At 51.0% G+C, this 20,304-nt stretch overlaps 1 protein-coding gene across 4 annotated transcripts in view; it reads left to right on the forward strand.

Moving 5' to 3' along the window:
* The window catches only part of LOXL2 (lysyl oxidase like 2), an 88,477-nt gene that overhangs the window by 23,409 nt on the left and 44,764 nt on the right, over positions 1–20,304 (forward strand). For all 4 annotated transcript variants that reach the window (XM_026518988.4, XM_026518990.4, XM_026518987.4 and 1 more), the window contains exons 2-3: positions 2,837–3,252; positions 9,637–9,812. In XM_026518988.4, the coding sequence (XP_026374773.1) occupies positions 2,898–3,252; positions 9,637–9,812 (531 nt within the window). In that variant the 5' untranslated portion in view covers positions 2,837–2,897. The remainder of the gene's footprint in view (positions 1–2,836; positions 3,253–9,636; positions 9,813–20,304) is intronic.

The following is a 20,304-nucleotide window of genomic DNA, read 5'->3' on the forward strand; positions in this document are numbered from 1 at the left end:
TAGTTCGAACTGAAGCCAACGAGGTAGCTATGTGCCGAACTGCAGAAGCTTCTATGCCCCAGGCACAATTTGTGCTGGTGGACTGTTGCTGTCTTGGTAGCTTGGGATTTCTAGTTCTGGCTTTGCCTGCGCTAACGTGCAACTCCAGGGAAGTCCTTAATCCTCTCTAGTTCTTGAGTTTCTCCCTTGTAGAAGAATCAGGATCCCTGCCTTCTTCATCACGCCTCAAGGTTTCAGTGAGGCACAGTTGATCGAGCCTGCGGGTGCAAATGTGCTCTGATGGGAATGAAGTGAGGGCAGGGGAGGTGAGGATGCTTCCCTTCAGAGCCACACTGTCATTTGCCGGGCTGTGTCTGAAGGGGGCTATTGCAGGACCTCCCGTGACTTTCTGGCCTTTCTTGTGAGTCACAGGATGACGATGGGTGGATCTCCAGTGGACCTGGGGGGGCCTTCCACAGTCCTCGGGCCTGACCGGCCCCCAAGCACTGGCGTCTTCAGCCCGCACCCACTACAGGGGACTGGGCACTGTCCGGCCATCCTGACAGTTCTGGGCAGTTATCTGGTCCTTCCTCGATGGTGCGGTGCCACGAACTGAATATGATTAGCCTAACCCTTTGTACCTGGTTAAAATAGAAAGTATTATATCTTTAGCTTCCACCTGCTGGTCCCAGTTCTGCTTCTGGGGCCCCACATCCCAAGACTGCTTCCTCTCCTGGGACACACCTGCAGTCCTTTTAAGCTAGTAGTCCCTCTCTCCGGATTATGGAAGGACTAGGACCGATGGCCTAAGTATTTATCTCTTGCTGTAATCCTCGCTGTGGAATTCTTAGGTAGTCTCCACCTGGGAATGGTGACCACAATCTTGAGAATTTAAATTCTTTATTTAAGAAATGCTCCTGTAGCACTGAATGGCGATGTGCCATTCATTCAGTCTTTGTGACATTTCTGTGAGCTAGATAGTATTACCCCATGTTACAGATAGGGAACACAGAGAGGCACAGAGAAGTTAAGTATTTGCCCGATGTTGCACAGCTAGTATCAGAACGAGGATTCAAACCCAAGCTGTGTGGCTCTAGCGTCTGTGCGTCCCCTACTCTGCTGTCAGGTCCTCCCTTGCCTGATGACAGGCCACTCAGCCCCTCCTCTGTTTGCCACAAAGAGCTTTATGCCTCCGCTCTGTGCTAAGAGCAGACTGGCCCCAGTCCCCTGCACCCCTCAGGGACAGACGCTGTGAAAAGGGACAGAACTGTTCCCAGGACATCACTGGCATCAGGACCGTGCATCAGGACCGTCTGAGCCTGCTGCTTGCAGAGACCACAGCTCAGCTAAGGACAGGCTCTGCATGGGGGCTTTTTACGGAGACTTTGCCACTGACCTTCTCGTTCAGCAACCTTGCCTGTGTGGTCCCGAGTGCACGGTGTAATGAGATCGGGGGTGTGGGTGGGAAGCATGCTGGTGTGTCTGAAGGCCTGGGGCCTGAAAGCAGAGCCCTAGGAGGGTTCACAGGTGTGTGTAGAGAGAACAGCAGCCCGTGTTATTCTGGCATCCTTCCTGGTGTTTTTCTCTGCACCCGAAAGAGGCCATTTCTGTCCCAGTCAGCTAACGTCCCAAAGGAAGGAGGACATGTCACACGGGAATGCCCAGAGAGTGCCCACGGGACTCCTTCCATGCAGCACTCTCAAGCTCCGTACCTCGCCAGGGGCTCAGTCCCTGGAACCAGATCACTTTCTCCTTCAATAAACATGTCCGTAAACCTGTAAGGTTTACTCTGGAGGAGCCAAAGAATGAGCTACAAGTCCTGCCCTTGAGAAGTCTGTAATCTACCTGGGGACTTGGAGGTATCTGGAAAGGTTGAGAAGCATGTCTAGATAATGAGCCCACCTCGGAAGGAGAGAACCCTGGAGGGCACTTCAGTAGGGATATGGCATGAAGGAGGCAGGAAGGGGTCTGAGCCCTGGGAAGCAGCTGTACAGAGGTGGGGAGGAAGAGGAAGAATGTCCTGGATGCCCTCTGCTTGCCCTTTCCACCTGCTGCCCTCCCTCCCCACCATCCCCTGTGCCCCAGGAGGCAGGGTGGGCTTGCCCAGTAGGAGACCCCGGAAAGAGAGTAGGAGACCAGGAGAGAGAGAGAGGTCAGGTATTTTTTCCTCCTGCTCTTGTTGCTGTGATTTGGCTTTAAGACCCTTCCCTGAAGCCACAGTTCCAAAGAGGCGACCTTCTCAGCTTGGCCATTCTCTCTGGTGCTGACAACCACTCCCTCCCCAGCCCCTCAGGCTGGAGTGGGAACAGCTCTCTTCTCTTGCCAGCCCAGGGTATCATGCTATCTTTCCTTCCTTCCCCTGAAGGCTGCTCACATCTCTGTAGATGATCTTTTTAAGAACTCTGCTCAAGGGGCACCTGGGTGGCTCAGTCGGTTAAGCCTCTGCCTTCGGCTTGGGTCATGATCCTGGGGTCCTGGGACGGAGTCCCTGCATCGGGCTCCCTACTCAGTGGGGAGCCTGCTTCTCCCTCTCCCACTCCCCCTGCTTGTGCCTGCTGTCTCTCTCTCTCTGTGTCAAATAAATACGTAAAAATCTTTAAAAAAAAAAAACAAAAAAAACCAACACTGTGCTCAAATGAAGTGTGAATGTGCTCTTGTGACTGCCAGAGCCCCACCGCAGAAAAGCATTTCAGAGCTAGGGAAAGGTGGGTGGGCAAAAGAAGTAGGAATTCACACACCCGTCCACTGGAGTCACAGGTGGGAGAAGAGAAGGGGTGGGGTCCAGAAGGTGAAGAGCTTTAAATACTAAGCTGGATGTTTCTTAGACCGGTAACCTGCATCCCTCCCTGTCTTCCAGGACGCTCCTGCCTGTTGCCCCTCACTGCCCAGCGCCCCCTCGCTCAGGTCAGAGGCCGGGGATGGAGAGGCATGGAGGCTCACGCCTGGGCGGCTGTCTGGCCCTGCTCTCACTGCTCCCGTCCCTGAGCCTGGCACAGTACGAGGGCTGGCCCCAGTACCCCGAGTACTTCCAGCAGCCGGCCCCCGAGTACCACCGGCCCCAGGTGCCGTCAGACGTGGTGAAGATCCAGCTGCGCCTGGCGGGCCAGAAGAGGAAGCACAGCGAGGGCCGGGTGGAGGTGTACTACAACGGCCAGTGGGGCACCGTGTGCGACGATGACTTCTCCATCCACGCCGCCCACGTCGTCTGCCGGGAGCTCGGCTACGTGGAGGCCAAGGCCTGGACCGCCAGCGCCTCGTACGGCAAGGGGGAAGGTAACGCTCTGTGCTTTGGAACTGAGTGCTGGGTCGCTGGAAAGCCAGGAACAGTCCCGCGCGTGGTTAGCCTGTAAAGGGAGCCGCAGCTGCTGTCGCGTGTGAATGGCCCATAGCCCTGCATCTGGGCAGGAAGGTGGGAACAGACGGGTGCCGGGAAGGGGTACAGGGGCCAGCCGTCCCGCTTTGCCCGGGACTTCCCTGGTGTTGGCGCAGGAAGTCTTGCCTCCTGGCAGTGCCTCCTGCTGGCCCGGGCAGACCGGTTGGTGACCCTCACTAAGGGCTGAGTCCGTCTGCTCCCGGGGCCCCATGCGCCCTGCCTGGGGGCCTCGTGAGCCAGGGGACAGGGTGCCTTTCTTCCAGTCACCCCCTCGAAGGGGTGCCTTTTGCTCTTTCTCACAAAGGCTCCCCGTAGGCCAACGTTCCCTGACTCTCGCCACTGTGCTTTTCCTGGAGCCTTCACGCTGTTAACACTAAGATGTTGTTCTGGGCTCGTCCGTGACAGGAACAGAGCTACTCTGGGTTTCGAACTTCGGTTGGGCTACTCTTTCTTCCCTTGTCGAGTTCAAATCAATATATTTCGGGGGGAGAAAAAAAAGAAAGATGTTTTGGTGAAAGCTTTGAGGGGGGGCAGGTATTGGAGCCCAGAACCCTGAGCTCAGTCCTTGTGGGGGGTGGGGAGGAGGGCTAACCTGTAATATTCTGGGTTGAGGTCTGGGCTTGAGTCTAGGACTAACTTTTGGAACCCTCCCAAGTGATCGTATATGTAGTCGGGTTTGGGAGTCATTGAAATAGATTGTAATTATGCTCCCTTCCAACCCTTGCTTTCTGTTATTCTAGAAATTATAGGAAAAAGGGAACCCATCTCGTACGAATCTTACCTCTGTGCAGTTGAATATGCTCCGTGGGAGTAACCAGACCAAGAGACCACACTTAGAGTAAAATGTTCTCCGAAGCTGACTTGGGCTTCCCTAGCAGTGTTGACATTAAAGCAGCAAAGATGAGTTAGCAAATGCTGGTGTTTTGGGTTTTGTTTTTGTTTTTGTTTTTTAGAGAGGGGAGAGGGAGGGAGGGAGGGGCAGAGGAAGAGGAAGAGGGAGAATCCCAAGCAGATTCTACGCCCAGTGTGGAGCCCAACACTGGGCTCTATCCCACACCCCCAAGATCACGACCCGAGCCGAAATCAAGAGTCGGATGCTCATTGACCAAGCCACCTAGGCAGCCTGCAAATGCTGGGCTTTTAAAGCCCACTTCCTGTGTTTTTTACAAAACTCTGGACATGTTGGAACACCTGGGTAGCTTAATCAGTGAAGCATCTGACTCTTGCTCTCAGCTCAGGTCTTGATCTCAGGTCGTGAGTTCAAACCCTGTATTGAGCTCCACGCCCAGCATGGAGCCCACTTCAAAATGAAAAACAAAATCCTCTGACATGTCTCCACACTTGTACATCTCCATGTATCCTGCTGGCTGAGTGCTCCAGGGGTAACATCAGGTGTGTGTTTTCAATCCCAGGCTCTCAAGCCTAGGTATTTTACAACAAATACTTTCCAATGACTGTGGGGTTTTTCCAGTGAGCATTATTTTATTTCTACTCAGACATAAAGTTTACCTGTCATCAGATTAGATGGATATGGTTTTTCCCCTGTCCCAGTTCACCTGCCCAAGTGTGGGCACGGGGTGGCCTGGGAGGTAGGTTAACCTGGCTCAGACTTTGCCGCCCAAGGAGGATTATGGGAGAAGAGTTCAGGGGAGCAGAGGGAGTGTGTGAGGGAGCAATTGAAACCATGGTCCCTGGAGTCTGGGCTGGGTAAGTAGGATGGTGCTGCGTGGGGGACTTGTGTGGAGGGCGGCTGGGGTCACGAGTCAGGGTGGAGATTGCAGTACAAGAAGGAGTGTGCTAGAAACATTTTTGGGGATGGGTGGAGATGCGGCCGCACGGCAGAAGGGTTGAGATGGACACTGGGAAGGGCGCCATTGTTGGTAACGACGAGGTCTAGGCTACGACCGTGGCAGAGTGGCTGACATAGGCCCAGGGGAAGATGCTGCAGAGAGAAGCTATAGTAACAAGAGGCCAAAGAGTCCTGGGAGGCTCATCTAGGTGGATATTAAACCAGCAGGACTTAGGCAAGGAGAAGTATCAAAGAGGAAGGGAGAAACAGATGCTAAAAAAATCGTAAACCATCATGTCTCCCGGACTTTGGGGATATGTTGTCTACGTAAAGTGGTTCTTGGTTTTTGCATCATGAGAGATCTTTTAAATATATATAAACGTGTTTGAGTTCTTCAGCGTCAGGTTAGGATTCTTAGCACTGGGTAGGTGTTGGGCACTCAGTAAATATTAGCTGATTAATTCATTTTGATTGAGGACAATACTGGAAACAGTCGGCAAGCAGTCCTTGCATAGGGACCAGAGAATGTGACCAGTGCCCTGGGCTGTGCTCCCGTGGAAGGAGTTTAACCTGCAGGTGGGCTCTGTGCGTGCCCTGGGAACGCCGCGGCCGGCCCTCCAGAGCGCCCGCTATCACCGGCGCCTCTGACATGCAGGCGGTAGTAATGAAGCCCCAGGAGAGCACCCAGGCCCTCCCAGGTTTTCCAGCCTGGACTGTCAAGAGGTCTTTCCCCCTAAAGTGTCTCTGAGCTTGGGGAATTCAGGGACGCTTTTGGAGGGTTCTGGAGGGGACAGCTGCTCTATTTCTCACCCTCCGGATGGGTCTCAGAGCAACCTGAACCAGAGGCGATTGCTCTCCTTTGCTTGTCTTCAGACCTGAGCTCAGATCTGATCCCTCCCCAGGCCCCCCCAACGCCCCTCACCCCCATTGTTCAGATCAGAGCAACAAAGCCAGCAGATGACCCCAGTGGGGTCCCAGAGGTTCTAACATGAACAATTGTCCTGACAACACAGGGAGCACTCTGGCATTCAGAGTTTCATTTGTGACCTCTGTCTTCCAAATGGTTTGTGGATTGGCTTATACATCTCTTCTTTTGTCAGGAGAAGCGTTTCTTAGAATGAATGAATGGACAGAGTAGAATGAGGTTTGGCTTCTGATTGGCTGGCTTTTTGTGTCCAAAACTGAGCCCCATCTACAATCCAAGTGTCACTTTCCTAGCGGCTCTGAGATGGCGTCTACGGAACTGTGCCCAGACCACCCTGCACCCCAGCAGGCAGAGCCTGAGCTGGCTGACGGTCTAGATGATAGGCAGGGACCATACAGGGAAAAATATTGTCATGGAATCGGGCCAGATTAGTATATCGTTCCTGGCAGTGCTATCTTGGGCTATGTAGAAATTTACATTTCCGGCATCTACAAAAAAATACCTGGTGAGGGGGCGTCTGAGTGGCTCAGTTGGTTAAGCGTCTGCCTTCGGCTCAGGTCATGATTTCAGGGTCCTGGGATCGAGCCCTGCATCGGCGGGGGGGGGGGGTCCCTGCTCAGTGGGGCTTCTCCCTCTCCCTCTGCTCCTGCTCGTGTACTCTCTCTCTCTCGCTCACTCTCTCTTTCAAATAAGTAAAGTATTAAAATTAATATTAAAATATTAAATATTAATATTAAATATTAAAATATTTTTGAAAAACCTAGTGAGACTTTGTCAAGAGTAGGGCCGTTGGCGGTGAGCGAAAGCTTCTTAGGAAAGCAGCTCTTCGGGGGAAGTTCGTTCCCTTAGCGCCAGGGAGCTAATTTCAGATGTTCCGTATTAGAGTAAAGCAGGCCATGGAGTGTCTGCTTTGCAGCTCCTCGTTCCTTCAGCTGCGCGCTGTCCTGCTTCCCCTCCCCTGAGCTAGGGTGGTTTCTCTCCTTGCAGATGGAGTAAGGGCCCTGCATCTTTTCACCATCTCTGTCCCTTCAGCAGCTTTGCCACAGAATGTTCCAAAGAGGCCGCGCTTCAGATGCGGAGGGTCTTTTCCGTTGCTAGTACTTAGTAAGACAAACATTGGTTTGTTGTCCAAGCAGCAATTGATTAGGGAACATATGTTTCCGAGGAGCTTGACGGCTGGCAAGCAAGGCCAAATTGAGAAACCAGTTGGAAACCCTCAGCCCAGATGTTTTCAATCAGCTTGTTGTTCCCTACAATGCGTCTGAGGCGCGCTGGTTCGAGCGCTGACCAGCCATCCGTCACAGCAAACGCATCTCAGCGGGGCCCCAGAGTCAGTGACTAGCCCCATGTCCTCCCTGACCTCGAAGAACCTCAGATTCTCCTCGGTTTTCTCGTCTCTACAATGGGAGTGTTTGTATCTGCATTTTCCTTGCATCCTTGTTTCCCTGCGTGGAAACAACGGGATTCCCTGTTTTTCTGAGTAACTGGAAGGAGGAAGGGAAAGGGCTCGAACATGTACTAGGCCCATACATTATCTCATCAAATCTCCATGGTAACCTGTTTGTTGGGGATCCTTGTTTTCAGTTTAGAAATGGGAAATAGGTTTGGTTAAGTAGCTGGCCAAGATGCGTGGTGCCCAGGCCCGAGGCAGAGAGAGTCTGGTTATCTGGCCCCATCATCCTGTCGAGTCCTGCCTGGAGCCATGAGAAAAAGGAGACCTTTGATTTTGTTTCGTTTCATTTTGTTGGGGCACTTAACAAAAATCACTCTTTGAAAACCCTTTAGCACTATAAAAAATTTTATTTTTAATTGTGGTGAAATACATATACCATAAAATATGCCGTCTTCACCATTTTTCAGTGTGCAATTCAGTAGTATTAGTACATTCCTACTGTTGTGCAACCAATCTCCAGAACACATTTTGTCTTGAAGAGCGGAAACTCAGTGCCCATTAAACAAGCACTCCTCATGCTCCCCTCTCCCAGCCCTGCCAACCTCCTTTCCACTTTCGGTCTTCATGGACTTGACTACTCCAAGTCCCTCATCTAAGCAGAATTATACAGTTGTTGTCATTTTGTGACGGGCTTATTTCACTGAGCATAATGCCTCATCCATGTTGTAGCCTGTGTTAGAATTTCCTACCTTTTTAAGGCCGAGTAATAGTCTCAGGGTGGTCAGCTCTTCTGGGTACATACCCAGAGGTGGGGCTTGCTGGATCGTATGGTAATCCCATTTTTATTTTTAAAATATTTATTTCTTTATTGAAGTATAGTTGACACATGTTACGTTAGTCTCAGGTGTACCACATAGCGATTCGAAAAGTCTGTTCGTTATGCCGTGCTCACCGCAAGCATGGCTACCATCTGTCACCACACAGCGCTATTGCAATACCATCGACTATATTCCCTGTGCTGTGCCTTTCACCCCTGTGACTTCTGCACTCTGTGACTGGAAGCCTGTACCTCCCATTGTTCATTTCTTGAGGGACCACCCTACTGTTTTCCATAGTGGCTGCCCCATTTTACATTCCCGCCGACCACTAGTGCACAAGGGTTCCAATTTCTCCAGACTTTTGCCAACACTTAGTGTTTTCTGTCCTTTTGACAGTAACCATTCTAATGGGTGTGAAGTGGCATCTCATTGTGACAAACCCTCTAGCACTTTGCATTCTGAAGTCTCTACTTGGTGCAAATCAGAGACACAGGAGGCCAGCAGAATTGCACAGGGTCTCCCAGCCCTGCCTTCACCTGACTTCTGGAACGTGAGGGGGCGGCTCCGTGGGTTAGCAGAGCAGGGCCGTCTCTGATTCAGTGGCTGGGAAACAGCAGGAAGAGAGAAGGGCACTGAATGGACCAGGCTCTGGGCTCAGCGGGCGGCCTTGCCTGATAAGCCACCTCTGAGCCAGAGCCCTGTGCCTGGGAAGTGGGAATGACTGTCCCCGAGGTGTGGGGAGGTTAGGGGGTGATACGTATGAAAATACCTTAAAAACTCCAAGCCCTCAGTTGCAAGATAGCTTACCTTTTTGCTGAGGGGTCAGAGTTCAGCCTGTGCTGCAGGTGCAAGGTGAGTCTGGCCTGCACCACGGTCAGTCTAACTAGAATTGCCATCGTCATCATGGTCACCTTGTTTGAGTAACGATGGGCCAACAACAAACTAGGCACGTGCCACGTATTATCTCTAATCTGTACACAGCCCTGCAGCTGAGGTGTCTGATGAGAAAGAGGGGCTTTGACCAAGGTCATATAGCTAAGTGGCTCTGCCAGAATGAAACCCAGCTTACTATCCAAAATCTCTGCCCGTTCTACTAACCACGTGACATCTGGGCTCAAATCTGGTTTCCAAATCACGTTCCATTAACACACCCCCGAATCACATCAGCTGCCCGCTCTGGAAAGGGAACCCAGATGCCCTAGAATGATATCCGATATCTGGAACATACTAATGATTGATGACCACAGTAACTGGCAAAATGAGAGACAAATTCTCTCTCTGTGGATGACACTGGTGCCCGCGAAGACTCAGACCGACTTGGACACACCATTTGGTCTCTCTCTTCTCTGCTTGCTTCAGGGCCCATCTGGTTGGACAATATCTACTGCACAGGCAGAGAGGCGACCCTGGCGGCCTGTTCCTCCAACGGCTGGGGCGTCACCGACTGCAAGCACTCAGAAGACGTGGGCGTGGTGTGTAGTGACAAAAGGATTCCTGGTTTCAAGTTCGACAATTCGTTGGTCAACCACATAGAGGTAAGTCCTGTGCTCCTGAGGACTCCCACACGTGGATATTTTCCTTCTTCCATGTAACTCGGTTCTCACCTACTAATTCTGAGAGAGTGCTAAGGAGGGAGCCCCAGCCAACCTGGTTTGATGCAGGGTGGCTGAGGGGAGGATTTCTGGAGAAGGGGAGGCCACCAGTGGGGAAAGGGTGCTCATTCCCTACACAAAGAATGGCTCGGGTGAAGGCCTGGAAGCCCCGAGGCATGAACGGGGATAAGTAGGTCAGTACTGCCCAAGGCTGCGATGTGAATGCGGGAGCAGTGTGAAGGGAAGCTACGGAGGGTGGGCAGGAAAGCCCCTCTGTGCTCTGCCCAGGAGCTTGCCGTTTGGGCTGGGAAAACGTACTAGTTATCAATTGCCGTGGAACAAATTATCCCCCAAATTTTGCATCTTCAAACAATAGACTTCATGATCTCAGTTTCCAAGTGTCTGGAATCCAGGAGCGGCTTAGCTGGTTGACTCTGATCACATTCTCTCATGAGGTCACCAGGGCCTGGGAGCCCTGTCCCAAGCTGACTCACGCAGCTGTTGACCAGCTTTAGTTCCTGGCCATCAGCTGGAGCCCTCTGATCGTCTGCACATGAGCTCTCTGTGGCCTGCCCGAGTGTTCTTAAGACATGGCAGTTGTCCTTCTCCAGATTCAGTGATTCAAAAGAGAGAGAAAGGGAGCAAAACCCGGAAGCCACAGCCTTTTGTAACCCAATCTTGGAGGGAATAGACCATCATTTCTGCTATATTCTGTTGGTCACACAGACTAACCGTATGCAGTGTGGGAGGAGACTACCCAAGGGTGTGAATGCAGAAAGTGGAGACCATCGGGGCCCATCTCGGAGGCTGGCTACCAAAGGCCCATTGTTTCGAAATCTAGCTGGGGATCCGAGTCACTTTTAAAACGCACTTATTGGGGCCTCACCCCAGACCTCCTGAATCGGAAGTCCCACTAGGGAACCAGACTAGTTTTGAAAGAGCTCTCAGATGATTCTGATGTTGTCAGCCTGACCCAAGTCAGCATTTGGAAATGGCCAGAGGGCTTGTGACCCTTCTACATTTATGGCTACATTTCAGAGTTAGCTTTTCAATAAGTTCTCCACCCAAACAACAAAACCCACAAACGTTTATGGCACTGCTCTTATGTACAAGGTATGTGGGGCTGAGGGCGGGCAGAGTGGGCAGCCTCCTCCAGGACATGTTGGATGTCGCCCCCCAAGGCACTGTGGGATCTGCCATGAAGCCAGGCCAAAGGGCCTTCGGTGTGCTTTAGCCCCCAGCTGACCTCAGAACCAACGCTGAAGAAAGGCAACTTGAAATTGCCCTATTTGGGCTCTAGAGGAAGTTCTCCCCAGACTGTGGTCTTTACATTTTCCTCTCATGACTCACACTGTCCCACTCTTTTCTCATATGTTCCTAGAGCACGCTGAGTACGCTGGGAACTAGTCCAAGCCGGCATTATAGCATGGAAAAGGATTTCCAGCTTTCTCTCAGCTAGCAGGATCAGATTGCTTCTAGCTGACACTCTTCAAATGCTGCTGTTTTATCTGGGAGAGTTAGAAGAGATTGTCAAAGAGCTGATGCGTGTTAGTGTTCCAGTGATCGATGACAACTTCGCTTTCCCGTAAGGTCTGTGATTTGGAGGATGGGCTTGTCCAGCCCGGTTTCACATGTTCCATCTCCGCTCCTTATGACCTCATACGGGACCATTAGCACCCACTTTCTGAGGAGATTGGAAGCTGCTTGGGGGGTAGGGGTGTACCTAATTCGCCATTGCATCCAGTAGATACAGTGCTAGGTACCTGACAGAACAGTGTCTCCGACCCCTAAATTTCCTTCTTAGGAATGCATACCACAGATCGTCATCCCCACAGGTGAAGAATCTCCCAGGATCAAATATCAAATTAAACAGTGATAAGAAAAAAAAAACAGTGATAAGAAGCGCATAGAAGCAAATCATTCCTTCACAGCATCACCCTGCTTAATAGAAAAATGAGCTTATTTATAGCATCTTTAATGGGCCTGTGTTCAGCCTAGAACCTCGGGATAATACAGTTGGATTGTCAAGTGAAGATCCAGGCTTCTGGGTATAAGAAAGTCATTGATGGTTTGAATAAAGAGAAGATGGGCCAAAATGTCAGTGGGTTTTTGCGGGTGGGAGAATGAGAAGACTCATCCGCCATTAGAAAAAATGATTCTGGAGAAAGGACTCTGGGCATGGCACTTCAACAGAGAAGTGTTTATTGAATCTGGCTCCTAGAAAAAGCAGACCCTTGACTGGGTAGAATAGGCAGATAAATGACCCCCCACATTCTAGTAAGAAGTACGTTTTTATTCTGGAAGTGCTAAGAGTCCACCATAACAGCTCAGTTCCTGTCTTTACTCTGGACATTTGTTGGGTGCCTGTTATACACACAGCATGGTCTGGGTCTCCATTAGGGAAAGAAAACATGGCCTTATAACCTGAGAAGACAAGATGCATGCCTTTGGAAAGCTAGAGGATCATTTCAAGGCAAGAAGCCTAGACCCTAAACGAATTTACAGTAACCCAGACAGGACTACCAGGGGGATGGGGAACGGCTGGTTTGAAGGGTGGGAAGACTCCCACCGCCTTCCACGCTTTGCAGCTTCCTAGAAGGCCTCCCTCTTGCCTTTATTTATTTTTATTTATATATTTTTTAAGATTTTATTTATTTATTTGACCTAGAGAGAGATAGCCAGAGAGAGAGGGAACACAAGCAGGGGTGGTGGAAGAAGCAGGCTTCCAGCAGGGGAGCCTGATGCGGGGCTCGATCCCATAACGCCGGGATCACGCCCTGAGCCGAAGGCAGACGCTTAACGACTGAGCCACCCAGGCACCCCTCCCTCTTGCCTTTATACAGTCAGGCTGTTTCCCATGAGCCACAATGGGAGTTTCTTGTCCAGCCTCACACGCTGAGGAAACTTTCAAATGGTGAGCAGTCCCTGGAACCTCTTCCCTTTGGTGTCAGCCGAATACAGGTCATGAAAGGGCCCTCATCTCAAGATATCTGAGGAGAAGCCTTGAGAGTTGCCCCTCCATCTAGGACTTTGTGGCTAGAGCTCATGCTTACTGTCAGAGCTGGCCTGATGGGTAGGGAGCTGCCCAGCCCACCTACAGGGGATATTTGTGGGATGTTGAGAAGTTTCTCCAAAATGCCTCATATAAAAGCTTGTGTCAGTAGCTGAAGTCATGGAATCATTCCTGTTGGCTACAGAAATGGCCCCATTAGATGTTTGTGGATAAGAGGAAGAGATGTAGGCTGGTGGACGTGCAGTTAGGTGGGGCCGCAGTGCGATGACTAATGGTGCCCGGGAAGACTGTAGGTTAATCCGTGAACACAGCAGATGGTCTCAAACCGTAGTTCTGGGGCCTGGCTCCTGCCTCTCTAACAGCAGACGTTTATCTGGAGAGTAAAATATGCCTTGATAAAAGTTGTAGGAGACACGAAACTAGAAGGGATTGCTGAAATACAACATTATTGAATGAGATTCAGCAAAACCTCAGTAAGTTAAGATAATAGGCCCAAACCGTAATATATCAGGGATGAATACAAGGTCCTATGTCAAGGTTCATTGAAAAAAAATCAGCCACGGAGTGAAAACCAAGGAGAGTGACTGAAAAGCATTGATTGTATCTTTAAAATCCCTGAAGGGGATTGGCTGACTAAAAGCTCTGTATAAGCCAAAGCTATGATATAGTGGTAAAAAACAAAAACGAAACAAACAAACAAACAAAAAAACCCCAAAAAACAAAAATCAAAAAAACCCATAAGCGTGAATGTGCACTCATACACTGACGGAAGAATTCTTCCCCTAAACTCTTAGTTTTTTGGATCAAGGACAGATCCAGGGTTCAGTTCTGGGGCCATCTTTTAGCTAGGTCACCCAGAGGATGGACCCGCAGGATGGAGACAGGTCTGGAAACCATATCATATGAGGAAATGAAGATATGGTGACAAGAAAAGAGAGGGGAGGGGAGCCATGTGGGTTCTCTTTAAATATCTGCAGTGTTACCATGGAGAAGATGTGTGGTTTATTCTAACCCAGAACCAAGATGGGTAAGAAGGTAATGGGACGTAGATTTCAGCTCGGAGTGAAAACTCTGTAACACTTAGGTCTGCCCCACAGTTCATGGAGCTGCCCGGTCAGTAGCAAGCTCCCGTCACAAGAGTCATTCAAGCAGGAATGGGATGACCTCCTGCCAGGAATGTGCAGCCAGATTCCTGCACTGGGAAGGAAGCAGGATGAGGTGATTGCCAAGTTCTAAGATCCCTGCTTACTCTGCATTTACGAAAATACACCCAGCCCACGCAAGGGGTGCCCATAGCTGGCTGTGGGCAGGGCGCACCGTTGTGTGAATCGGCATCTCTCTCTCTCTCATACATGCACGCACACGCACATGCACGCACGCACACAGAAGGGATGCCCGCTGGTGTGTGGGCTCTGTGCTCTGGCTCTCTCCCTGCCTCTTTTCTGATCCCACCCAACCTTGGCCTTGAAAGCAGGAGCAGACTTTCTGCCCTTCCTCTTCCACATCAAAGCACTAAGGCCCTCCCTGGACTTCCCCAGGTAGCGGTCCATGAATTCAAGTGGCCAAGAGTGGAGCGTGGTCAAAATGAGAGGTCAGTTAATGCTTTCTCTGTGTCTTATGACTCCAGGTGCAAATGACTGGCCTAATGAAAACGTGATGAGGTCACCTCCCCCACCCCCCATCCCATCTCTTCCCACCCTCGAAAGGGTGTGACCAGGATCTCTAACATCCGTCCTTATTGACTCCTGGAGATTGGGGGCAGATCACGGACCATTAGAGGTGACCCTCCCAGGCTTGTGCCTTCTCCGGAGCACACTGGAATTCCCCAAGCAGAGAGTGGAAGAAAACTGAGCATCAGTCTAGACCAAGTTCATCCCACTTTGGAATGCCAGAGGCCTGAGTCACTAAGCCCTGGGGCCTGGCTGATGAATTTCACTCAGTGAGCTCACTGTGCTTCCAGTGGACTCCTCCATCTGCTTGGGGCATCCCCGGGGGCTCTTTGACACTTCATGAGTTCCCTTCTAAAGAAGGGAGGAAGCACATCTCCTTCATATGAATGACCCCATCAAGGGAGAGTTCACAGGTTTGGACCCTGAGCTACCTGTTGGCCAGCAGCCAGAACACTGGGCACGTCCATTCTCTTTCTGAAGATGAGCTGGTTGAATTCTGTCCCTTCCAGCTAGACAGTCTGTCATGCGGGGTGGCAATGGTTTCTCCATCAGAATGACACAGCATGCACTCTTCATTTACAAGGGCGTTTTAAATATTCTGGAGAGGAAAAAACTCAGATGATTTCTGTCAAAGTGCTTAGCAGACTATGAAGTGCTGCAGTAGGTTGGCCCTGGGGGTCCGCCAGCCTTGGTTCACGGCAGCCAGAAAAGTCACCAGGTAGAGTCTCAGTTCTCTGGTTTTCTGGCACAGACTGTACGGTCATGTCTGGCTATGGAGCCTGTCTTGGACCCCAGAGGTGAAGGCAGGGCCCCTGAGTTCCGTTCCAGTGGAGCCTGAGACTTGCAGCTGTGTGTCCGGAGTGCCTGAGCCTTCCTGGGTCTCTGGACTGTAAAACAGCCTTCTCAGAAGGCAAATGAGTCAGAGGCCAGTCCTCAAAACCTTCTCAAAAAGAGGCAAGCAGGACCAAAGCATGAAATGCAAAATACTGTTGCTTCCATCTGAGCCACTTTTAAACCTGGGAAACAGAGCCCCAACTAAACCTCCCAGGATTTCAGAGGCTCTTAACTTGAGAGGCTTTGTTTCCTGTCTGTGGCAGTGGACAAGTTGGAAAAAGCATTAGATAAGGAGAGATTACAAATCCAGATGCCCTCCTGAGTAGACCTCTCCACGTTGGCTGTTTTGCACATTGCTAAGTCATGTGCTCATGGAAGGGCTCAAGGCTGGAGCCGTGTGCTGTGAGATCAGGGAACATACAGATCTTTTCCTTTTCTTCACACCCCCACACCACCTTCTCCCGTACCCACTTTTTAAAGGCTCTTTTGCAAAGGCAGTTAGGTTACCGGCACTGATTGGAAACCCCCAGGCTGTGAGATTTAGGTGTGGCCCATCCTTCCAGTGGCCCCCAAGCTCAGTTTCTCCTTGTGACAGCAGGCAGCCCTGAGGTCTGGAGAGGCCAACAGAGGGACAATGAGGCCAGAGCTGGGAGAATCTTGTACCCCTACCCTCCACGCTCTCATATCCTTCTGGAAGGGCACGGAGACCTGAAAAAGCTCTTTCTTCTCTTAACCACAGGAACTGAGGCTGGTGTGAATTCTTAAAATTCCAGGAGTCCAGGTTTGTATTAGTCACCCTCAGCTGCCAAAATGCTTCAAGGTTTCCCTCTCAGCATCAGCCTTATCTCACCAGCATCTGGGGTCTCTAGGAAGGTCTGAGAACTTTCCAGCCGAAAGTCCCCCCCCGCCCCACCAAAGAGTAGGTGTAGCAGGTTGCACTGGATGATTTAGGAAAGAAAGGGGGTCTGTCCTGCTTCCCCCGATGGCCGCGGGATAGCTGGATGACCTCCCACTGTGGCAGAAGGAGAAACGGTAGCAAGTGGGCAGTTTGTGCCGGACGCTACGGTGGGAGCCCACAGCTCTGAATCCCTAGTCTTGCCGACCCGTTGAGCAGGGCCATCAGATATAGCTGTGCTGGGTTTGTCTCGTAGCTCACAGGGAGTTTGGGCTAAAGGGTGTATGTATAAGATCCTGTCTGGTGTTAACATTCCATGATTCTATTTATTGAGTCTCTATGTGGTCAGGGCTGGCCAGCCACCACAAGGAACCCAAGAGAAGTAGGTCCAGGATGACCTATTTTCCCGACTAAAAATAGGTCATAGCATCTGAAAAGCAAAAGGGCATTTATGCGGATCACGGTACAAAATACTTGAAATTGGGCACGTCCTGACAAACCTGGGAACCTGATTCCTGGCCAGGGTGTTGTTCACACAACTCTTTGAAAAGTATAAATACTATTATATTTGTGTGTGAGGTGAAATAAGTAAATAAGCAACATTGTACTTACCTGTTAGATGAAATAAATAAGTTGCATTAAAGTTTATCTTAGGTGAAATAAATAAATGGACAGCATGGACTCCAGGTTCGAACGTGAAGATTTGGATGGGAAATCCGTGGCAGCTTGGAAAGGGAGAGAAGAGAACATGGAAGATTAGACGTGGGATGCAAGATGGGAGAAGCAGGCAGGAGAAAGACTCATGTTGCCCTGGATGGGTTCTGTAGGGCAGTCCTCTCATGTGGCTAGGGTGGGGCTGCAGGGGACGGCAGCAGTTCAAATGAGTCACCTGGCCCATGCTGGAGGGGTCAGTGCCAAGGAATCCCCACCCCCCAACTCCATCCCCGTGAGGCTGTTGCTAAGTTAGTTGGATGCTGGATCTGGTCATACATTCCTCTGATACGTTTTCACCGAGCACCAGACGCTATGCCGGCACTGGGAGTAGACCGAGGAAGGAGACAGCCTTGCCTTCCTGGAGATTGCAGTCTGCTAGTGAAGGACAGTTCCACAAATCGTGCCTTTGTTACCATGGTGATAATTACCCTGAGAAGCAGTAGGTACCCCAGTTGGGAGTCTGGCCCAGGACATGGCTGGTTGGTGGCGTCAGCCCCCCTGCTGGGTCAGAGGGACTGGTTGCTGGAGCAGGTGTCCTGCCAGCTTCCTGCAGACAGCAGGGCTCGCTTGTTCTCCGAAGAAGCAGGCTCTGTTACCTACCCCAGTGCTTTCAGGTTGGAAAAGGAAATACAGAGCATTCGATTTTCCAGCAGCCTTGTAAGGCTCTTGATTTATAGCAGGAGGGCCCAGACAGACTGCCGGTTTTTTCCTCTGGTGGCTCAGAATGACGTCAGCTCTCCACACCACCCCCACCTGACTGGCCTCCATCACATAGAGTGGAGGAGCGATCACGGCCATGCCTTCTCTCTTCCCCTTCATCCATCTGACCCAGTGGGAGTTCCCGGATAGAGACTGTTACTTCTTACTCAGCTCCTTACTCTGTGAACGCTGATCTGATCATCAAAAGGAGATAATTACAGGGGCACCTGGGTGGCTCAGTGGGTTAAGCGTCTGCCTTTGGCTCAGGTCATGATCCTGGGGTGCTGGGATTGAGTCCCGCATCAGGCTCCTTGCTGAGAGGGGAGCCTGCTTCTCCCTCTGTCTGCTGCTCCCCCTGCTTGTGCTCTCTCACTCTCTCTCTGTCAAATAAATAAATAAGATCTCAAAAAAAAAAAAAAAGGAGGTAACTACAGTGTGGCCAGATTCTTGCCTCAGGCTGTTTACAGATGATACCCATTTAGCTAAACCATCTAGATGTGTGCTGAGGGTCAGATCCGCTTTTAATTCAGCGCAGTAACTTCCTTAGCGTCAGAGTTTGAGAGGCAAGGGAGGGTGTTAATAGCCCAATGACAAGGGAGCGCACGGAGAGGGTGTAGACCTTCTGCTTGTCCATCCATAAGTCACACGAGTAGTGCTTATGCTGTGAAGAGAGGCAAGGGCTGCCTAGTTGTTTATTTTGCATTAAACGAAGAATAAAGGGAGTCTTTACTACATTTTTGGCTTGGGAGTTCAATGTTCAGCTAAGACGAATTCCTGTAATTGGATTTTTAAAAAATGATTATTGGTCCGTTCCAAAAATATTTGAGGACCCACTATGTGTCATGTCTGGCCTTAGGGCCATGGATAAGACAGAAATAAGGCACTGTCCCGCCCTCAGGAACTCACAATTCTGAGGTGGCAAAAACACATTGGAAAGATAAATAATCAGAGTATAAGACAGTCAGGATAAGCCAAGGACTCTGAGCAACTCAGAGAGCAAATGCACGGGGAATAAAGAAATCCATTCTCTGCGGCCTAGATATTTGGAGAAGGGGGCTTCGTGGAGGACTTGGTTCTCTCTGTTTCCTGTCAGGAGTGACAGCAAGAGACTGGCGTGTCGGGTTGGCCGGTGCGTCCCAGGGCCTCACACGGTGCCAGGAGCACTCAGACACGTTTCAAACGCATGAATGAGATTGTCCCTGAGGTCAGGAGGACTCAGACAGAAGGAAAAGAGAATTTCAGGGAGGTTCAATGCTGGGCTTTAAGAGTGATGTCTGTGGCAGTGAGAGAAGGTCGCTGGCTGGAGAAAGGGAAGGGAGGGAGTGGTATGGATCAGGGAGCCCAAGGCCTGGGGAGCCATGGAAAGGTTTGGAGCAAGACACGACTACACAGTAGGCTAGGTGCTGTGAGAGGCAGACCAGGTCAGCGATTCCTCCACACCGGGGAGCACTCAGCCTGTGTGAAATGACAGGGCTTCGGTCATTTCACCCCCTGGTTCCCGTTGCCACCTGACTGGCAGATGGAGATGGGAATGGGCCAGTGATGGAAGGCTAGACGGGGCGCTGCCGGGTGGCCGGGCGGTAGGTCTGAGGAGGGCAAGGCGCAGAAGGCAGGTGAGGCTTGTGGTCTGCAAGCTGGACGGGTGGGAGCCTGACTCGGTGAGCGGAGGCAAGGCTGAGCGTGTCTTGGATGTGTCTGCTTTGAGGTGCTGAGGAAGGTGCCGAGCTGGTGGTTGGGAAAATGGATCTCGGTCTGGAAGGCCCGTTTTTGAAACAGCTGAATAAAGGCAGCTGAGGGCTTAGAGAGCAAGATGCAGGAAGCCGTTAGCAATAGAGGGATGAGGCTTGCTAGGCAAGCAGAGGTTGTGTGGGACCAGCCGTGCGTCCTCGTTGGGATGACTGCGTACTCGTGTATCTCATCACCGAGGTCCTCCCTCCTCGACACCTCTCCAGGGATGCCTTCTCAGGTGGGAAGGCCGGGGCTGATATTCCTTCAGAGGGAAGGAAGATAATTGGGCTGAGATGGGGCCCTTACACACATGCCTCCCAGGATGGGGGGGGGCTTCGCACCCAGTGCCGAGCTTTGCAGTTGTGAAGTATGACCTTACAGGCTTGCTGCTTGCTTGCCTTGCCTCCCCCTGTATCTTTACCTGATGCAATCTTCAACTAGCTTTTCAAAATTGGTGATTTCTCCTCATTGGCGACAGCCCCAGACTGTCACATTGTGGAATTTTTGCAAGTCATTCACAGATGCTGCAAATGTGAAATGTTGTGCAGACACAAGACTGGGAGTCCTGCCCCGGTGCTCCTGCAGCGGCCTTTCTTTCCAGCAGCCTGCTGGCTGAAGCAAGGCAGGTCCTCACCTCCCTGCACCTGGATTTGCCCTTTTGGAAGTGTCTGATCATCACTCTCGAGCCCTGCTGGGGACGAGATGAGTTCTGAGTAGGACAAGTCTAGAAGGTTCTGTGAATTCCTTGGAAGAAGGTCTTATTGGAGATCTGGGTGAACTCTTATCTCTGGCAAGAGAGACAGCATTCAGACTTTAATTTGAAAATATGCCAGACACTTTGCCACCTTTTGGGCTATAGGGCTTAATGTATAATCAGCAAGT

This window comes from Ursus arctos, unplaced genomic scaffold, assembly GCF_023065955.2.
Source record: "Ursus arctos isolate Adak ecotype North America unplaced genomic scaffold, UrsArc2.0 scaffold_11, whole genome shotgun sequence".
NCBI classification, from domain to species: Eukaryota; Metazoa; Chordata; class Mammalia; order Carnivora; family Ursidae; genus Ursus; species Ursus arctos.